Source organism: Haliotis cracherodii, unplaced genomic scaffold (assembly GCF_022045235.1).
Source record: "Haliotis cracherodii isolate W230 unplaced genomic scaffold, xgHalCrac1.p SCAF_18, whole genome shotgun sequence".
In the NCBI taxonomy this organism is placed as follows: domain Eukaryota; kingdom Metazoa; phylum Mollusca; class Gastropoda; order Lepetellida; family Haliotidae; genus Haliotis; species Haliotis cracherodii.
The window spans coordinates 23,023,575-23,044,607 of record NW_027266273.1 but is presented as its reverse complement, the minus strand read 5'-3'; the positions used below and the strand labels follow the sequence as shown (position 1 = coordinate 23,044,607).

At 41.2% G+C, this 21,033-nt stretch overlaps 3 protein-coding genes across 5 annotated transcripts in view; all 3 read right to left on the bottom strand.

Annotated features, from left to right (window-relative positions):
- The window catches only part of LOC139465899 (myeloid differentiation primary response protein MyD88-like), a 22,453-nt gene extending 21,003 nt beyond the window's left edge, over positions 1-1,450 (bottom strand). Inside the window, exon 1 of the mRNA XM_071247891.1 lies at positions 1,353-1,450. The gene's annotated coding sequence lies outside the window, so the exon portion shown is untranslated. The remainder of the gene's footprint in view (positions 1-1,352) is intronic.
- On the bottom strand, positions 1,258-6,666 carry LOC139465557 (uncharacterized). Its single transcript, XM_071247275.1, has 3 exons — positions 6,496-6,666; positions 4,017-5,927; positions 1,258-1,302 (listed from the first exon to the last, which is right to left on the bottom strand). The coding sequence occupies exons 1-3, from the start codon at positions 6,664-6,666 to the stop codon at positions 1,258-1,260; spliced, it is 2,127 nt and encodes a 708-aa protein (XP_071103376.1).
- Positions 5,991-21,033, bottom strand: LOC139465898 (myeloid differentiation primary response protein MyD88-like). 3 transcript variants are annotated; one of them, XM_071247885.1, is made up of 7 exons: positions 20,889-21,033; positions 12,764-13,320; positions 12,524-12,574; positions 11,801-12,067; positions 9,712-9,895; positions 8,758-8,852; positions 5,991-7,518 (listed from the first exon to the last, which is right to left on the bottom strand). In XM_071247885.1, the coding sequence occupies exons 2-7, from the start codon at positions 13,071-13,073 to the stop codon at positions 7,361-7,363; spliced, it is 1,065 nt and encodes a 354-aa protein (XP_071103986.1). In that variant the 5' UTR covers positions 13,074-13,320; positions 20,889-21,033; the 3' UTR covers positions 5,991-7,360. The 3 variants fall into 3 exon arrangements, with proteins under 3 accessions (XP_071103986.1, XP_071103988.1, XP_071103987.1); XM_071247887.1 differs by having other exon boundaries at positions 5,991-7,299; XM_071247886.1 differs by lacking the exon at positions 20,889-21,033 and adding an exon at positions 18,817-19,030.

Here is a 21,033-nt window from a genome sequence, read left to right as displayed (position 1 = left end):
GAAAATGATGAAATTTCCCTAAATTATATAAATTTAGTTCATCTATCATTATTAGGTAGCTGGTATACAGCACCAAAACACTTCCTCAACATGCCACAAAGGTTTTTAATACTTTGAAAAATAGAATTAGATAATTTTTAATCTACCGTATGATGTACTCTTTGATATCTTTGATGTTGAGATCTCGCCAAGTCTTCTGTATTCATCTGACATCCCGGGATTTAATCCTTCTCGACATATTATTAACGTTCATGATCGTGTTTGCAAAGGCATCTTAATAGATCAGTTCCCAATATCACAGCCCGAGGAAAGCTTGGTAGATAATACATACAAGTTAGCCAACTTATGAAAATATTAACATTTTAAATAAGTCATGTTACTCAAACTGAAACTCACATTATATTCGAGACCTGGGAAATGTCTCGTGTTTTGTCCTCGAAATATCTTGCAATTTCTTTTTAACTTCCGTCTCTTGAATGAAATTGTCGGCACAAAAATACATTGTTGGAAGTCTCCATACAAAATTCCAGCTACCCCCACCCCCAAAGAAGTCACATACGTGTAACTTCTATTGTCAGACAAGTGATTCCCAGATATGAACACCTGTGACGGGCCGTGTGTAAGGTCTGTTATCTTATCTCATCTGCATGGAAAACAAGGAAGCTATTCCAGGATCAGAAAGTTATATATGGGAACCAGTGTTTTGTCCATACGTTCACGAATACATATAGTTATAACGTGCGTTCGTATGTTTATCAGACATAAATGCACGCTTCAGGTGACCAATTGACTTGCCTTTGCATGTGTTTGTGACGGGTGCCACCGCCGGGCAGGATACGCTCACCTTTTCGCGAACACCTGGTATCTTCACTATTTGATAGTGATTCATAAAACACATGCTTATGATATAGTCGGAATCCTATCGACTTCTTTATGCAGAGGTTTCTTTTGGATATGGAATGAGTTTTGTCGCTTTATTTATATCATTAATTATAATTATAAGTATATACCCAGATAACACTCACGAAAAAAACCACATTTTGTCAAAAAGAAGATAATATTTAACGGGTGTAAATTGCTGCAGTACTGTCATCAGGAGCGTCAAAATGTACCGAAGCGCTCACCAACTCACCAGTTCACTCAATAACTCACTCACCCACATATTTACTCACAAACATCCTCCACCCAATGACAATCACCAATCTCTCACATGCAGTAATTTGTGTAAAATATGGTTGTCGTATAAAACTGGTTACACTATTTGACGATCAACTCAATGAACCATCGACTCGTAGAAGGATCCTGAAGCAGTGTAGTGATTCTGTGTTAACAGATTATACAAAGACTCTCACCTGTAATCCCCGCGATCCCCCGAGTTCCCCTAAGTTCACCGGGCTGATCAGAGGGGACACACCGCCATGTCAACGTCTCGTGACCACTGAGGGAACACTTACTTCCTGATCGAGTATAATGTGAGCCAGACTATTTTAACAGTCACTGATTTGATGTTTCATCACGGAAGCAGATACTCGACGCATTAGGTCCAACATGCAGTCTGACCTGTATGATTACGGGACTTAGATTGCAGCGTTGATAAGGTGTATAAATAACGATTTGTGTGAGTCACAGGGGCTTCATGTGTACCTGGTGAGTTATGTGATTAAATCGACACGCAGTCAAGATAATGTTTGGCAATGATCTATTCTCTTCATGCTCTACCTTCTTTGGAAGTAGACATGCGGAGCAGCTCAGTGGGTTTGATTTTCCAGATTGATACCAAACGTATTTTTATGTCCCGACACTGTTTTTGCTGGATCATACACTCACTCAAACTCATCCACCCAGGTGGTTCCTCCAGGTCTGCATATAGCACAATGTGGTGCTTCAACGTAATTAATGCATGGTGTTAACTTTAGGTCTGTAAATAAAACGTGGTGTTGCTTACGAGTCTGTGAATAATACGTAGTGTTACCTCCAGGTATGTTATCAACACGTGGTGTCACTATCAGGTCTGTAATCAACACGTGGTGTTACCTCCAGGTATGTTATCAACACGTGGTGTAACCTCCAGGTATGTAAATAACACGTGGTGTTACCTCCAGGTCTGTAAATAACGTGTGGAGTGACCTCCAGGTCTGTAAACAACACGTGGTGTTACCTCCAGGTATGTAAATAACACGTGGTGTTACGTCCAGGTATGTAAATAACGTGTGGAGTGACCTCCAGGTCTGTAAACAACACGTGGTGTTACCTCCTGGTCTGTAAACAACACGTGGTGTTACCTCCAGTTATGTAAACAACACGTGGTGTTGCCTCCAGGTCTGTAAACAACACGTGGTGCTACCCCCAGGTCTGTAAACAACACGTGGTTTTACCCCCAGGTATATAAACAACACGTGGTGTTACCTCCAGGTATGCAAATAACAAGTAGTGTTACCTCCAGGTATTTAAATAACACGCAGAGTTACCTCCAGGTATGTAAATAACACGCAGAGTTACCTCCAGGTATGTAAACAACACGTGATGTCAACTCCAGGTATGTAAATAACACGTAGAGTTACCTCCAGGTATGTAAATAACACATGGTGTTACCTCCAGGTTTGTAAACAACACGTGGTGTTACCTCAAGGTATGTAAACAACACGTGCTTTTACCCCCAGGTATGTAAACAACACGTGGCGTTACCTCCAGGTATGCAAATAACAAGTAGTGTTACCTCCAGGTATGTAAATAACACGTAGAGTTACCTCCAGGTATGTAAATAACACGTAGTGTTACCTCCTGGTATTTTAACAACACATAGTGTATGTCCAGGTATGTAAATAACACGTAGAATTACCTCCTGGTATGTAAATAACACTTAGTGTTTCCTCCAGGTATGTAAATAACACATAGTGTTACCTCCAGGTATGTAAATGATGTGTGGTGTGACCTCCAAGTTTGTAAATAGGACGTGGTGTAACCTCAAGGTCTGTAAACAACACCTCGTGTTATCTCCTGGTCTGTAAACAACAAGTGGTGTTACCTCCTGGTATGCAAATAATACGTGGTGTTACCACCAGGTATGTACATAACACGTGGTGTTACCTCCAGGTCTGTAAACAACATGCAGTGTTGCCTCCAGGTCTGTAAACAACACTTGGTGTTACCTCCAGGTATGCAAATAATACGTGGTGTTACCTCCAGGTATGTACATAACACGTGGTGTTACCTCCTGGTCCCTAAACAACACGTGGTGTTACCTCCTGGTATGCAAATAATACGTGGTGTTACCTCCAGGTATGTACATAACACGTGGTGTTACCTCCAGATCTGTAAACAACACGTGGTGTTACCTCCAGGTATGCAAATAACACGTAGTGTTACCTCAAGCTATGTAAATAACACGTAGAGTGACCTCCTGGTATGTAAATAACACGTAGTGTTACCTCCAGGTATGTAAATAACACGTAGTGTTACCTCCTGGTATGTTAACAACACGTAGTGTATGTCCAGGTATGTAAACAACACGTGATGTTAACTCCAGGTATGTAAATAACACGTAGAGTTACCTCCAGGTATGTAAATAACACATGGTGTTACCTCCAGGTATGTAAATAACGTGTGGTGTGACCTCCAGGTCTGTAAATAACACGTAGAGTTACCTCCTGGTATGTAAATAACACGTAGAGTTACCTCCTGGTATGGAAACAACACGTGGTGTTACCTCCAGGTATGTGAATAACGTGTGGTGTTACCTCCAGGTATGTGAATAACACATGGTGTTTCCTCCAGGTATGTGAATAACGTGTGGTGTTACCTCCAGGTATGTGAATAACGTGTGGTGTTACCTCCAGGTATGTGAATAACACATGGTGTTTCCTCCAGGTATGTAAATAACACATGGTGTTACCTCCAGGTATGTGAATAACGTGTGGTGTTACCTCCAGGTCTGTAAATAACACGTAGAGTTACCTCCTGGTATGTAAATAACACGTAGAGTTACCTCCTGGTATGTAAATAACACGTAGAGTTACCTCCTGGTATGTAAATAACACGCGGAGTAGATGTTGTGATGGTGATGTAGGGAGATGTTGTGATGGTGATGGTGATGTAGGGAGATGTTGTAGTGGTGGTGGAGGGGAGAAGATGTTGTGGTGGTGATGTAGGGAGATGTTGTGGTGGTGGTGGTGTAGGGAGATGTTGTAGTGGTGGTGGAGGGGAGAAGATGTTGTGGTGGTGATGTAGGGAGATGTTGTGGTGGTGGTGTAGGGAGATGTTGTAGTGGTGGTGGAGGGGAGAAAATGTTGTGGTGGTGATGTAGGGAGATGTTGTGGTGGTGGTGTAGGGAGATGTTGTAGTGGTGGTGGAGGGGAGAAGATGTTGTGGTGGTGATGTAGGGAGATGTTGTAGTGGTGGTGGAGGGGAGAAGATGTTGTGGTGGTGGTGTAGGGGAGAAGATGTTGTGGTGGTGGTGTAGGGAGATGTTGTAGTGGTGGTGGAGGGGAGTAGATGTTGTGGTGGTGATGTAGGGAGATGTTGTGGTGGTGGTGTAGGGAGATGTTGTAGTGGTGGTGGTAGGGGAGTAGATGTTGTGGTGGTGATGTAGGGAGATGTTGTGGTGGTGGTGGTGTAGGGAGATGTTGTTCTGGTGATGTAGGGAGATGTTGTGATGGTGGTGTAGGGAGATGTTGTAGTGGTGGTGGTGTAGGGGAGAAGATGTTGTTCTGGTGGTGTAGGGAGATGTTGTGGTGGTGGTGGTGTAGGGAGATGTTGTAGTGGTGGTGGAGGGGAGAAGATGTTGTTCTGATGGTGCAGGGAGATGTTGTTGTGGTGGTGGAGGGATACATTGTAGTGGTGGTGGTAGGGGAGAAGATGTTGTTCTGGTGGTGTAGGGAGTTGTGGTGGTGGTGGAGGGATACATTGTAGTGGTGGTGGTAGGGGAGAAGATGTTGTTCTGGTGGTGTAGGGAGATGTTGTTGTGGTGGTGGAGGGGAGAAGATGTTGTGGTGTAGGGAGATGTTGTAGTGGTGGTAGGGGAGTAGATGTTGTTCTGGTGGTGTAGGGAGATGTTGTTGTGGTGGTGGTGTAGGGAGATGTTGTTGTGGTGGTGGTAGGGGAGTAGATGTTGTTCTGGTGGTGTAGGGAGATGTTGTTGTGGTGGTGGTAGGGGAGTAGATGTTGTGGTGGTGGTAGGGGAGTAGATGTTGTTCTGGTGGTGTAGGGAGATGTTGTTGTGGTGGTGGTGTAGGGAGATGTTGTTGTGGTGGTGGAGGGGAGAAGATGTTGTGGTGTAGGGAGATGTTGTAGTGGTGGTAGGGGAGTAGATGTTGTTCTGGTGGTAGGGGAGTAGATGTTGTAGTGGTGGTGGGAGATGTTCTAGTGGTGGTGGTAGGGGAGTAGATGTTGTACTGGTGGTGTAGGGAGATGTTGTAGTGGTGGTGGTCGGGGAGTAGATGTTGTTCTGGTGGTAGGGGAGTAGATGTTGTTCTGGTGGTAGGGGAGTAGATGTTGTTCTGGTGGTGTAGGGAGATGTTGTAGTGGTGGTGGAGGGGAGAAGATGTTGTGGTGTAGGGAGATGTTGTAGTGGTGGTAGGGGAGTAGATGTTGTTCTGGTGGTAGGGGAGTAGATGTTGTAGTGGTGGTGGGAGATGTTCTAGTGGTGGTGGTAGGGGAGTAGATGTTGTACTGGTGGTGTAGGGAGATGCTGTAGTGTTGGTGGTAGGGGAGTTGAGTTTGTAGTGGTGGTGGTGGGAGATGTTGTAGTTGGGGCATATATGTTGTAGTGGTGGTGGTAGGGGAGAAGATGTTGTAGTGGTGGTGGGAGATGTTGTAGTGGGGGGATATATGTTGTAGTGCTGGTGCTGGATGTATGTTGTGGTAGTGATGGTGGGTCGGTTGACGATGTAGTAATGATAGGAGGGGCAATGGATGTAATAGAGATAGTGCTAAGAAGGAAAGCAGATTAACAAGATTGTATCTCCAAGTTATTTCAGATACTTTATTTAAAACAGTGGCAAACAAAGAAAGACGAGTTGATCTTCCTTGTTGATGTCCTCGCTGCTTGGATACACTTCCTTGTCACTTCATAAGAACACCCCCATTATCTGTAAGCGCACGTATCGTTTTGTGTGCAACACGGAAGATCGCCATGCACATTGCATTGAATACAACATTGTTTTCTACTGGGTAAGCCCACATGGACATGGGAAAACCGGAGATTGATTGGAATGCACGGGAACATGATCTTGCTCCGATCTAAGCATAACATTTTTTTATTTCCTTTTGAACAATCTTGATACTGCCTTCGTTAATAATGTTCTCATATGACAGACATTTAATGTGCATTGTACTGCATGACCAAAGCATTGCATACGTGAATGAAGCATTGTTCTCCTTGACAGAATAATTGTTCTACGTGACTGAAGCATTGTTCTTCAAGCTTGAAATATTGTACCAAGTGACTGAAAGATTGTAGTCTATGCCTGAAGCAATCTTCTCCGTAACTGAACGTACGATCTTTATAATCGCCGTCCCTAACTCTGGTTCATCCGCCCCATCACAAGCCGTCCTTCTGGACCATAACATATCCGACATCCGCACCATCACAAGCCGTCCTTCTGACCATAACATATCCGACATCCGCACCATCACAAGCTGTCCTTCTGGCCATAACATATCCGACATCTGCACCATCACAAGCCGTCCTTCTGGCCCATAACATATCCGACATCCGCACCATCACCAGCCGTCCTTCTAGACCATAACATATCCGACATCCGCACAATTACCAGCCGTCCTTCTGGCCCATAACATATCCGCCATCCGCACCATCACCAGCCGTCCTTCTAGACCATAACATATATGACATCCGCACAATTACCAGCCGTCCTTCTGGCCCATAACATATCCGCCATCCGCACCATCACCAGCCGTCCTTCTGGACCATGATATATCCGACATCTGCACAATCACCAGCCGTCCTTCTGGACCATGTCATATCCGACATCTGCACAATCACCAGCCGTCCTTCTGGACCATGATATATCCGACATCTGCACAATCACCAGCCGTCCTTCTGGACCATGTCATATCCGACATCTGCACAATCACCAGCCGTCCTTCTGGACCATGTCATATCCGACATCTGCACAATCACAAGCCGTCCTTCTGGACCATGATATATCCGACATCCGCACCATCACCAGCCGTTCTTCTGGACTGCAACATCACCAGTGATCTGACTGACCATCACATATCCTTCTTCGGCCCCATCCCTACCTTGCAACTACTATTTGATGTGTCTGGGACATGATTCACCTACAATCAATCGTTTAAACCCTTAGGCTGATTACAACAACAAAAAATGAAATATAGCTCATCATCTCTGGTTATTCTTTATGGCTTCCCTCAGCTTTGACCAGAACCACCCTCGTTTTTCGTCTCTCTGTTTCCTGATGAACTGAAGCCCTATCAACATCCGCGGCGTTTCGTCAATGTCCTCGTATACTATCGGAATGATCTGCTTCTCTCTGGCACCTAGAAGGAGTTTTCATAAATTTATAAACGCTAAGAAATGCCTTAAAATTACTGGAATTACATTGATTTCGTTTTATTGTTTTCCTGGTGATAAAAACATCACTTGTCGCTTGACATGCGGGATGTCCTGTAGAAAGATGTTATGAAAATTAAAACGAAAACCTATGAAGGACAGACTCAACATGAACGTATCATCCACTTTTCCCTTGAACTGTTTACCATAAGACATGACTGAAAAATGCATCCCTAATAACTTTCCACGCAGTTGTCTAAATCTACAACTTGTCGGACGTCGACCTTACATATACTTGATTGAAACCTACATCTACATCTTGAATATCTATTCATGAAATACATAACTGAACTGGTTTAGATAGGATTCTCGATCTTTAAGTTACAAGTAAATTTGCACATGACAACCACAAGTATAAATGTTGCCTTTCTAACCAATGGTTAGTTACATATGGGAAGGGGTGGGTGGGTCATGGGGGAAGGGTGGGGTGGGGTGGGTCATGGGGTCCGGCCCCTCACAGCAGGGTAAATAAAAGGCTTCCTTGATGTTATCTGTGCAATCCTATGACCCCAGAATAATACCTCTCCACGATACTCATAAGATGGCTTGTTCAGTCAAAAAGCACATTATTGACTGTGCCGCAAATGTGATAAACGTTATACAGGAAACAACTTATTAATCTTTCAAGTGAATCTGAAAATGAAATTTTTCTGGCCTGTTTCCAACATAAGATATGAATCAGGAGAGACTAGTTTCAATGGATATATTGTGATGCGACTTTGAAACTAAACAGCATTTATTACCAATATTTTTTTCTCAAATCAGAATACAATTCACATATAAAGTTCTTCTATTCAAAATGGACCATTTATATGATGAGTCGAAAGTACAGTGTGACATATTGGGTCGTTATTTGGTGTTAATTAATATCATTTATCCCCAAACCGGGTCTCAGGGGCGTCAATACGTTTTTGCAGCTGGAAACACGAACCAATTCGCATCGGGACAGTAAGTTTGCTTGTCGTAAGAGGCGACTGACGGGATCGGGTGGTCAGGCTAGCTGACTGGGTTGATGCATGTCATTTTATCCCAATTGCTCATGATGTCAATCACGGGATTGTCTGGTTCAGACTTGATTATTTACAGACCGCCGTCATATGGCTGGAATATTGCTGAATTCGGCGTTAAAGAACAAACCAACCAGTAAGATGTCAGAGATAGCCCACCTGGATCTAACGCTCTGGAAAAGTTGGTGACAAACTGACATGCTTCTGAATCCACATAGTTTCGCGTCAGGATGATGACGACTTTGCGGCGACACCTAGCGGAAATAAACATCAGGTCAATAGCTGTTAATCACTCCGGGCTAATACGCTTCATAAATATGACAACCGCGAATAGTAAAATGAGAAACGATTACAGATCTACTAGTAACCATTAGTATCTCTCCCTGTGAAACCTAGCTCAATGTGTTAAAATATATATTGTCTTTGATACATGGATCGTTGAAGTCCAATACTGTGTTTTGAAAATATTAACAGGCTGCACGTGGCTTGAAAAAATCCATACAAAGAGTATGTGTACTGTTGTTATGTATATTCGCTTAATATGCTTTGACCTGTCATAGTTTGAAGTGTGTATTTAGGCTGCATGCAAACACTGGTTGCTTTGTAACTTAGATGATAACACTATAATTAACAGCTAATGTCATGGTGTTACAGGTGCACTAGCAGCTGCTACATGGTTACGCCATCCGAGGTAGAGGAGCCGTGCTGTACCGATGGGACAAGATTAAAGATACATCAACCTCAGTCCCCTGAAGACAGTGGTCTAGTGGAGAGAGCATCTGTCCGGGGAGCAGGAAGTCTGTGGTTCGATTCCCGGTTGCTTCATACCAAAACACGTTAAAGCATTTGTTACAATGCCTGGCGCTTGGCATTAAGGGGATGAACGAAAAGACTGGTCAGCTCGGAGTCCACGGTAAACTACTGCATGATATCTTAGTGGGGTAGTTCTATAAAACCAGTCCGGACACAGCCACACACAGTCTACCAACCTACCTTCCACCCTACTGCAAGATCACCTCACCTATCCCCCAGAACGTAAGCGATGTCCTCGTACTTGCACCCACAGGCACCAACTGTGTCCATACCTTCCACCCTACTGCAAGATCACCTCACCTATCCTCCAGAACGTCAGCGATGTCCTCGTACTTGCACCCCCCAGGCATCAACTGCCGCTCCGGGAGAAAGAGACGGAGGTTGTGAGGGGAGGACTCAAGGATGTTCAGCATTTCCTTCGCCAAAAAGATGTCCTTCTCGGCGCAGTTGATGTAAGCGTCGTACATGGCACATGTTGTCCCGTCTAAAGACATATCACCATTACTCCATATTAAGCTCATTTCCCATGAATTGGCAACCAATAATTTGATCGTAACCATTTACACTTGACGACTTGGTTGCCAGTATATATACTTATGTCCAATTCAGAGAGGCAACAAAGGAAGTGTGTTTGGTTTGTTTTTTCTGTGCGCTAGCTTCAATGCCGATTTTGCCATTCTATTTTGTTCAAATAAATGGGCAAGTGCCTCATGTTGGATGAATGATCAAAGTGATGCTGGTTGAAGACGTTTTAGAGGTGAGCAAATGTTTGGTGCAGACAACCCAACGATTTTAATAATTGGTGTTGATTTAGGATTTGAATCCACGACTATCGGATTCTGGCAGCCGAGACTCTGCACGCCCAAGAAAGTGTGTCAGCTCATTCGACTAAACATGTGGAATTAATACAAAGACAGTCCTAGAATTGGTCTCTTCCAAGATAGAATATTCTCATAGTAACTAACACATGTCAGTCTACCCTTAATCGTTAAGCCTGAACATATTTTATTCGGTATTAATTGGGTACAACACAATATATGACAACAGAATCACAATGATATCTGAAAAATAAACATTTCTAATGATACGGATCTTGCAGTTCTTGTCATAAACCATTACATTTGTGATTATATTGTACAAACGATCATTCTGCAGCATAAAATATCATGAACGTATGAAAATACTATTTGGCTTATCACGTACAATTCCCACTAAAAGAGTGTAGACTTGGCTATACTTGGTACGATCAGTTATCACTAAATAATATCTTATATATGGAAACATAGATATATATTCTCAAATACCTGTTTGACATAAATCTGAAAATGTTCAGAGATGCACAGGCCCAGTTTAAATGACGTTCACATGGCTTAATGATTGAACAGAGAAGCCGCTTAACTGTACCAAAAGATAAGATCGTGTTAACATTGGGACTTAGTCGGAATAGTACATTTGACCCTGCTATGGAAAGGGGTTTGTCGCTTTAATTACATCTAATAGAAGATGAGGAAGAGAATGTATGGATGTCAACGGCTTTTTTATGGGTGCTCCTCATGATAAAGAAGTTGACATCCATTATTTTTCCTTATGTGTTTCACTTCTAAATGCCATTCAAAGACTTGATAGAAGATAATAGATAGAGTTTAATGCATAAATGAACTATACTCCTTTCGTAGCACAAATCTATACTTATACTGTTTATAAGGAGAAATATATAGTTATACTATGTATAAGTCGAAATCGATAAGAATATGTAGATATGTATATGAGATATAGACATAAGTGTGTATGTGTGAATGTGTGTGTGTGTGTGTGTGTGTGTGTGTGTGTGTGTGTGTGCCATTACGAAATGGTATATCAAATTGTATAATACAACCATTCAAAATAAGATTATGTGCCACGGACATGTGGCATTCAGTGCGGATACATGCTACACTGCCGCTAATTGTCCATCAAGTACAGTGGAGTGACTTTCGTGTATTCCTATGCTTTGCACTACCTTCACAGAATCAAGTACAAGCCTACAAACACCACGCCTCGATGGTATCACTGAAACATCACCCAGATAGTTGTAGTCCTTAGAACATGATAACAATAAATCTCAAATAATAAGATACCACCACTCGCTGCAGTGACGACATCATCAGGTATCCACGGGCATGGTTTACAACAGAGTTGGATCTATCCCAGTTCTTTGACAATGGCTTCTAGGAGAGTGCTGACAATATGTCAAAGTCATGTTTTCACTTATTAACCAAAACCATTAAGGTCGAACATATTTGTCTAATCAGTATTCCGATTATGTCCAATGTTCATTAAACCCAAAACACAACGCATCTCGCTTCATCAGATATGTACGGCAGTTCAACATTCCAACAGGCCTACTCACCATCGTCAGTGCTGAGAATCTTCCGATTTGATGGTCTAGAACCCGATTTCGTGACCGTAGATGCTTTTTCCTCGCTCTGTGTATTTAATGCGATTGGTCTTGACATAGGATTCGACTCTGAAGAACCTGACGCACACATTTCTTGATTCCGTACGTCTCCTTGCTCCACAGCTTGGGTTTGAACAGCTGCTCCAGAATGGCCAGGAGATAAGTCTTTAAAGAATGCTTGAATCGTACTCCTTTTCTTTTCGTTCCTAATTTGTTCCGCTTAAAATGACAAAAAATAGACACCAATAATTTGAATGAACACCCAGATTAGAAATAAAGGATAGTGTACAAATAGCACGAGAATGGAAGATTTAAATTTCTTTCAGTTAATTGTAAAGTTAATCAGAGGGTAAATTTTAGGACAAAAAACGAACGTGTATTAGAAAATAGCGCTCGTAAGGATTAACGGAATAACCAAAATGGACATCCAAGAAGGATTTCGCTCATTTCGCTTCGAGTAAGAATGCACAGGTTCTGAAAGATTAAAAAGTACAAAACTACCGGAGACAACATTTCAGACATATCTCACTTGGAAGATATTTAACCTTCGATGAAATACACGAACCCCTAATCAGCGGATCCTGGCATGGCTAATTTGCACTGTCTAGTTGGATAGATTTAAGGAAAAAACATGTTTTGGGGCTGGCATGAAGTTAGTTTACTCTCTGTACCTACCTTCTGCCCTGTTTCTAGGCTTACGATGCTGCCATGCCAACACATCTTTACCTGATAAAGAAAACATGATAAAGTTTCAGTATCTTATCAGGACAGATGCCAAGATGAAGAGGAAGAACCCGTTGTCAATATCAAACCAACTGTATCAAAAGAACGATTTCATTATTAAGTACCGTTTACATCCCGTATACACAACATATGTGACATATTGAATGCATGAAGCTTCAAGTCTCAACTTACAGAAGAGGTTACGGCATCTGCTCTGAACGTCGGTCCTTCCCAGCTGCCCCAGTTTCTCCCACAATGTCGACAATAACGCCTCCTTCCCCGCCAGCGACGCCAGCAGATGGGCCATGGGGTCTTTCTTCTCCTCCAGCTCGGAGATGAACTGGAAGGTTTTCCCGTATATCTCTGCCAGTCCTCGGTAGTCCATTACGTGACCTGAGACAAGTGTCTCTGATGTATTATTTAATAAAAGAGACAGTTCCTTCTTTGTTGTTTGGGACAGCACCAAGATGGACACGTTCTTTATCTCAGGTGGCGCTTCCATAGCTTCATAGCAGCTCACTAATGTAGTCTACTTGGGGAAACACTCATGTAGACCGTATCATTGGAACATCAGCAGAAGATTGATTGGTGTTCCCATGTGATCTTTAGCATATGTTGTCCTCATCTGAGATACTAATGACATCCTATTGTGAAGCTCCTGATGAAGATACATGTGTACATTCAAAGTGTAACAATGTGCTCTTCTGTTGGGATAGATTCTTCTTCATTAGCTGCTGGCGACACACAGCCTGCGAACCAGAGAGCATGCATTAACACATTCATTGCTACCTGTATGAATATGATTCACTGCCCATATGGTAGCGTATGTGTGTTGGTATCTATGCTATGTGTTTGCTTATGACCGTACGCTTCTGTCACTACATTCTCAATAGAACTACGAACCATTCTTATAACATAGGGAAAAGGTCGAATAGTGTGGTTCAGTACCAACCGGAGCAAGCAGCAAAAATAAGTACAAGGTTCTGTCATAAGTGTCGGCGTACTTGTAGTAAAGTCACGATGTAATTATCGATCGGGTGGTCAGTCTCGGTTATATGGTTGTCATCTTACTCCAACGGCTTGGGTCGTTGATCACAGTATCAATCACTGGACTGGCTTGTAACAAACTTGATTATTTACAGTGCGCCGTCATATGGCTGGAATATTGAGTGCGGTCTTAAACAACAAACAAACAAACAAACAAACAAACACAATATAATTGAGGAAAGCGTTTTCCCGAAACGTGATAAAGACCTACAGCTCATCTTGTAAATATGAAACGTCAACGCCAATGAATAGACTTGATTATCCGACGAAACGGGGGCACTGGGGGCCCAGTCGTCTAAGGCGCCGCAATTCGTAGTGCAGAGTTGCGTCCGTTGCAACCTATGATTGTAGGTTCGAATCCCGGTTCGCCCCCATTATGTTTCTAGGTTTGTCGACACCATACCCGTGCCCGTAGGTTTCAAGTTATTCAGTGAGTGATGCAGGTCTTAGACGTTTACCACTTTGGGCTTTCCTCCCACATCAAGCTCACACGCCGTGATATAACTGGAATACTATTGAAAGCGGCGTTAAACCCAACTCACTCACTCACTCACTCACTATCCGATCGCGACGAAACATTCAATTGGGCGTATAAGGCAAAACAACGGCGAAAATTATATAAGAGGATCACTAATAATCATTGATGACACCAGGAGATCGCGAAAAGGATAAGGATATCCTGTTGTAGTTGTTCCTCTTTCGTGCTGCACTTTGTGAGATTGACTTTGTACAACTTACAACGAAAAGGACGATTATGTCAAATTTCTCCTTTCACATTAATGAACAACCAAACAACCACAGCTACAAAAGCTCACAGCTCTTCTAAACGAGCTCAAGGAGCTACTACGAAACATCTGGATGTAAATAAAAAAATCTGTCATGACTGGACCAACCTATGCTGATTGGAAGTTCTAGACGTAGTATTTTTTTTCCTGCCCTTGAGGAAAAAGGTAAGAGGAACATCAATTGCAATGTCAACACTGTAGGTTTAAGATCGAACAGAAGGCCATTTATATTTGATAACCCTACAGTTTACCTCAACAACATGAACATTTCCAACAGAGCCAATCACTGTATGGTATGACAACCAAAGTTGATATGACCTGACACTGAGATAAGTGGTTCAACAAACTTGGTCCGGTTGAAAGATAACAAATCAGTATTTCAACAAACAACTTGCAGACAAATATCTTAACTATAAATTTATATCGTTAATATATTTTAGAAATCTTCATAATTTCAAAATTCACAATTATTTAACTAATACAAAAATACCATACCACTGAATATGTTCATGAACTGAAAACGTATGAGTCTAACTATGATGAGCTGTGTTGATGGTGTTGGCCGCTTATTAGTCTTGAAACGTAATCCCCGATGAGGGCAACACACTTCTATCTATAGTGCTGGAGTGCCTGGATCCCTATAGTGTAGAAGATGTACTCCCGGTGGTGTAAAAAGTCGTACACAACAGACATGGCCTTCAACTTCATCAACGCAGTCCATCAAGGTCACACCATTCCTTACTAGGCCTTTACGCTACCCATCAAAGGTATATGAAAGTTGTTAATCAGAATATAAGAAACAAATATTAAAATTTGAAATTTATCAAAAATATAAGTTATGATTAGAAACGGAAATGTGATTTAAAAATACCCAGATTTCTACACTGTAAAAAACTGTCCCTTTCACGATTTTGATCTCCACCCTTTGGGCCAGCGTAACCAGTTCCAGGAAATGATCGTGACCTGATATATCTGGATTCAAATTCAAAACATGGTTTCCATCTGTACGGGTACCCTATCTCTATACGACCGCCTCCCTGGTCTAATGGTACAGCGTCCGCCCGTAGACCGGAAGGTCCGGGGTTCGATCCCCAGCCGCGTCATACCAAAAGACGTTAAAAGCTGGTACTAGTTGTTACCCTGTCTGGCGTTCGGCATTAAGGGGCTAAAACAAAGACTGGTCGGCTCGGAGTCAGTATACTGTGTCTGAGTGGGGTATTCATGTTAAACTGCGGCATGGTATCTCAGTGGGCTAGCACTATAAATCGGCATCAGTCCGGACTAGTACAAGCAGCCACACACACACATACACGTGCATGCACGTCGCTATATAAGTGCAATAATCTTGGATGCGACGTTAAACCCCATTTCACCTCACCTCACCTATCTCTATACTGATAGTTTATGTGTGTACTGTATACATTCAGGAACTATTGTAGTGCATATGTTTGCCAGACAATCCATATGTTTTTATGTGTTTCTCATCTCCAACCTAAACCAGCAAGGCGGGGGAAATACAATATTATAAAATATATTCTAATAAAAACTGTTTTATAGAAATTGTCAAACTTATTCTATGACATTTTAAAGATTAAAACACGGGTCTTTATATTAATTAATGACGTAGATCGAATCACTCTGTAGAGTAGACATTCGATGTCACAGTTACAACTTGATTTCATTTACATTGTCTTCTGGGCTGTCTTATCATAACGGTTGATATCTATCTGTGATGTTGAAGAATGATCATACGGAGAGCAATTTTACATTTGACAGAGGAATTACAACGATTTCCGGCATTAATACCGGTTATGAAATGCTTCTCTGGATATAAAAATGTCATGGAATTACGAAATTATTCTATATAATTTAAACGTTCCAACATGAACTGTATTTTGCAATTGTTTTCAATCTTCTCATTGAACCCAAAAAGATTTGGTTTTACATTTAAACATTGAGCGATATCACAATTAACTATCACATGTGCATACCATCGTTTACAGCAGAACATGATAATCCGAATGGCATTGCCTCGAGTGTTCTCTTTTCACAGAAATAAAAGAAACGTAATTCGAATAAATGAGACAAAATAACAAATATAACACACAGTTCTCTTCTCATTGTAATATCATAATGATGACACCTGGTTCTCCAGAAGCTGGTCTTAAGGCTCTGATGGTGAAGTAGCCGTCGTTCTTGTAGATCGGGGTGAACTCTGTCAGTGATGGGAACTATGTCAACCTTGAACTCTTTACTCTGCCGCATTCTCCAAGAAATGGCAGTAGTGTTACTCAAGAAAGTAATCAAAGTCGCTACCAGTCATGACCATTCAGTCATATGAATGCCACCAAATATAACTTCTGACAATTTGAGAAACATACATGGAGCTACATTTATATACAGTATCAGTAATTAAACATCCATTATGTTTCAAATTTTACATATTTTCTAGGTGGCGCTCTCATATCGACAATTGATACGTTCTGGGGTAAAATAGGCATATCACAGGTAGCAGTGTTGTCGGTAACGAGAGAGAATTAAACGCCCTTAAAGAGGGAGAAACAATTTCTATATAAGGCACGCCATTGAACACCAATGATGTAATGACCTGGAACTCAATGAAACACTTGCTGTAGGAGCTGACATAAAGCGTCACTGGATAGCTGTCAATATGTAGTATCAATAAGGAAGAGAAATACATTATCCTGAATGGTTTAGGGCGACAGTAATGTACAGAAAACTGACCACTGTCATCTAGTGGGATACTGTCACAGAGCACTGACCACCAATATTCAGTCGAATAGTTTCCATCAGTTGCAGAGAGAGCTGACCTCTACCATCTTGTGACAAACACTCAGTCTGACTGAGGACTTAGAGGGAGGTATGTTTTTGATATAAGCATATTATTTTCACATTAAGTGAACATGAATGGGTATACGTCACAACTACAGCTCTAACATAAATACAGAAGTTAACTCTGGATTGATTTTATACAAAGGTGAGAAGGCTTATAAATTCTTGCATAGAAGGCTGAGTTTATACACCGAAGAGAAGGCAAATATATCCGTGCGTATAAATCTGAAATTTTACAACGGTGGAGAAGGATTATATATCCTTGGTAGAAGGCTGAGTTTATACTACGAAGAGAAGGCAAATATATCCTTGCGTTGAAAACTAAAATTATACAACGGTTGGGAAGGCTTATATATCCTTGTGTAGAAGGCTGAGTTTATACATTGTGGTGAAGGCTGGTTGTCAAAGGACAGGGTGGGAATGGTGCGCATATCGATCGTATGAGTTCTGTAGTACAGTGTAGGCGAATAACAGCTTTTTTGCAGGAACATGCAGATATATAGTTGTGCAAATGTATACCTTACATGATTGCTAAAAACTCCAGGTTTTTTATCAAATACTAGTTGGGAGACGTTACATATATAGAATCTCACCCGAGTGACTATTGATATCAGATATATCAACACGAGTTGATACAAGTGGAAAAACTCTGAGGCGAGGCTTGCTCACGAGGGTGAGATTATATTTATCATCCAACATCATTCGTCCAACTTTTGCAGTTTGTAGACAGTTATACGCAGTGTCTTAAGTGTAAAAGGTACTGCTAACAGCTTCAGTAGCAGAGTCATTAGTGATGTCATGTGATTGTGACGTCATGGCAACCAGCAGTCCGAAACATAATTCTTTTCTTCAAGTATTTAATGGAACAATTTTTGTTTTCGATGAAAGTGCCGAATTCCACCCTAAGTCCTAGTTGAGGGATACACTTGATACTCTTTACATCTGTACACCTAAACGCGTTTTCAAGTAGTGGTGCGGTTCTTTACGAATGTCCTAAAATGAAATGATGAAATGAATTGGATTTCAAAAGTAAAACTCATTCTCTTTTCTGCGTGATTTTGTGTTTAATACTTTTATTTCAGCTTTCATCTTTGTATTTCGTGTGAAGGCAAAATACGACAAGACTGGCACGATGCTCCTTCGGGCAGCAAAACCAATAGTTATATCCTTTATAAACTCTCTTTTTGCTCGGAATTGTACCTTAAAGTCATAACTGTTTTCAAATTTAGAAAATCCCTGGTTCGGTTGAAATGCAGTTCGCTAACTAAAATTAGAAACAGGAAGAAAGACATTGTCGGCAACTGCGAGTGTGTGTATTACGTAACGCTATTGACGATGAAGTTCACTTTGTTATGATTTGCAATCATGCTTATAATGTGATCAGGCCATACTATGTTTGTGAAAAGTTTATAATTATCAATCTCATTATGATAAGTCAATAAACATAAGAAGCTGATGTCCTCCTCTGATCCATGTACAATTAGAAATCTCGCAATTCGCGTACATCATGCCATGTTTTTGAAAAAAAAAGTAAATTGGATTAACATAACATGTACTGACCTCTCTCCAATATGACGTTTTCAACCTGTATGCGTAATGAGCCCATGGCCTCTACATATTTCCTGAATAAACGTCTTCTTCAACAAACCGAGACTGAACAAATGAATGTATTTAAACGCAACAAAAATTATAAGAATTCACTTCCACTTTCTGTTCGTTCATTGGACGACGTACATATACAGTGTTTGGCCCATGTAGGTTCATACTCCTATGAACGAACAGAAAGTGGAAGTGAATTCTTATATCTTTTTATCACTATTTTATACCTCGAGGGATGTGGCGCCAGATCCTTCCGTGATACACTGGCAACCAAACAACAACCAGCTCTACTGCGACTAAAAATAATTCCCCCCAAGAGAGAGGCGACTTGAGCGTATGTATCCTCAACTTGCGTTACAGGAACATCTATTGTAGTTCGTTTACAAGAACTGTATTCAGATAATATCATCATTTGGTGGGAAAGGTCTGTTAAGAACCACCTCAGTAAGTCAGTCACAATGACAGCGCGTCAGAATACATTTACATCAAGTGCAAGACGTCAAAATGGCCGACACAATAAACCTTACGGGGGAGAATTCCGAAGTTGTTAATGTATCTGTGGCGGTTAATGTGTCATTATTGATCAGTAGGCCGACCATTGAAAGGTGATTATTGAGATGTGTCAAATAGATAGTAAGTTAATACGTAGACGTAGTGTAGAATTGATTATCCGAAGATACCTGTGTAAGATTGATTACCTGTGCAGTGTAGAATTGATTACCTGAACATACCTGTACAGTGTAGAACTGATTATCCGAAAGTACCTGTACAGTGTAGAATTGACTATCTGAACATACCTGTGCAGTGTGGAACTGATTACCTGAACATACCTGTACAGTGTAGAATTGATTACCTGAACATACCTGTGCAGTGTAGAATTGACTACTTGAACATACTTGTACAGTGTAGAATTAATTCCCTGATGATACCTGTGTAGTGTAGAATTGATTACCCGAACATACCTGTACAGGGTAGAAATAATTACCTTAACATACCTGTACAGTGTCGAATTGATTACCTGAACATAACTGTGTTGGGTAGAATTGATTACCTGAACATATCTGTACAGTGTAAATTAATTACCTGAATATACCTATACAGTGTAGAACTGATTACCTGAACATACCTGTACAGTGTAGAATTGACTACTTGAACATACTTGTACAGTGTAGAATTGACTACTTGAACATACTTGTACAGTGTAGAATTGATTACTTGATGATACCTGTGTAGTGTAGAATTGATTACCTGAATTTACCTGAACAGTGTCGAATTGATTACCTGAACATACCTGTACAGTGTAGAATTAATTACGTGAACATACCTGTACAGTGTAGAATTGATTAAATGAACATACCTGTACAGTGTAGAATTGATTACCTGAACATACCTGTACAGTGTAGAATTAATTACCTGAACATACCTGTACAGTGTAGGATCAATCAGCTTTATACACATGTACAGTGTACAAGTTATGTAGAAAATGATAGTGGTTTAAGTTGGCACTGAGAGGTGACTACCAACCATGCGTATCAAACTGTCACTTGAGTGACAACCTAGACAGTGCGTCACAATGTGGGTCTGTTCCACAAATAGTTTTAGGGACTGGTCATTTAATATGAAGGAGGTGGGGGAATTGTTCAATAGACCAGTACTGAATCATATTTTGCTGGGCCCAAGCATTTTATGTAACAAAGATTCCCCCACCCCCTCCCACAGATACACACACACACACACACACGTTATCATAAATGAATTACCAGTCCCTACTAATTTAGTAAATATAAAAAAAATAGAACAGTGTCATTTTTTCAATACAATAAAACAGTGCATATGCCAAGTAACTCGTAGGCTGGTTAATCCACTGTCAACAATATTCAGAAATATTTATGACATATCGTCCAGTCAATAATCCTGCTGAAAAAAACATGTTCGAACTGACTTTACCATAAATGTTACGATTCGTCAAGCATGACCCATATCATACTTCTCCAGCCGAGACATGGCCGACATTTTGTAATGTGCTCACTCACCTGGAAATCCTATCGCTTCTGGCGATCAGTTAAACGAATGAACATCCCTCTCTTGTATAGAAAGTTTGATACAGTTTGACGACACACAGTAGTCCGCCAGCACACACCTTTATGCAGTAACTACCATGACAGAACGACACATTCA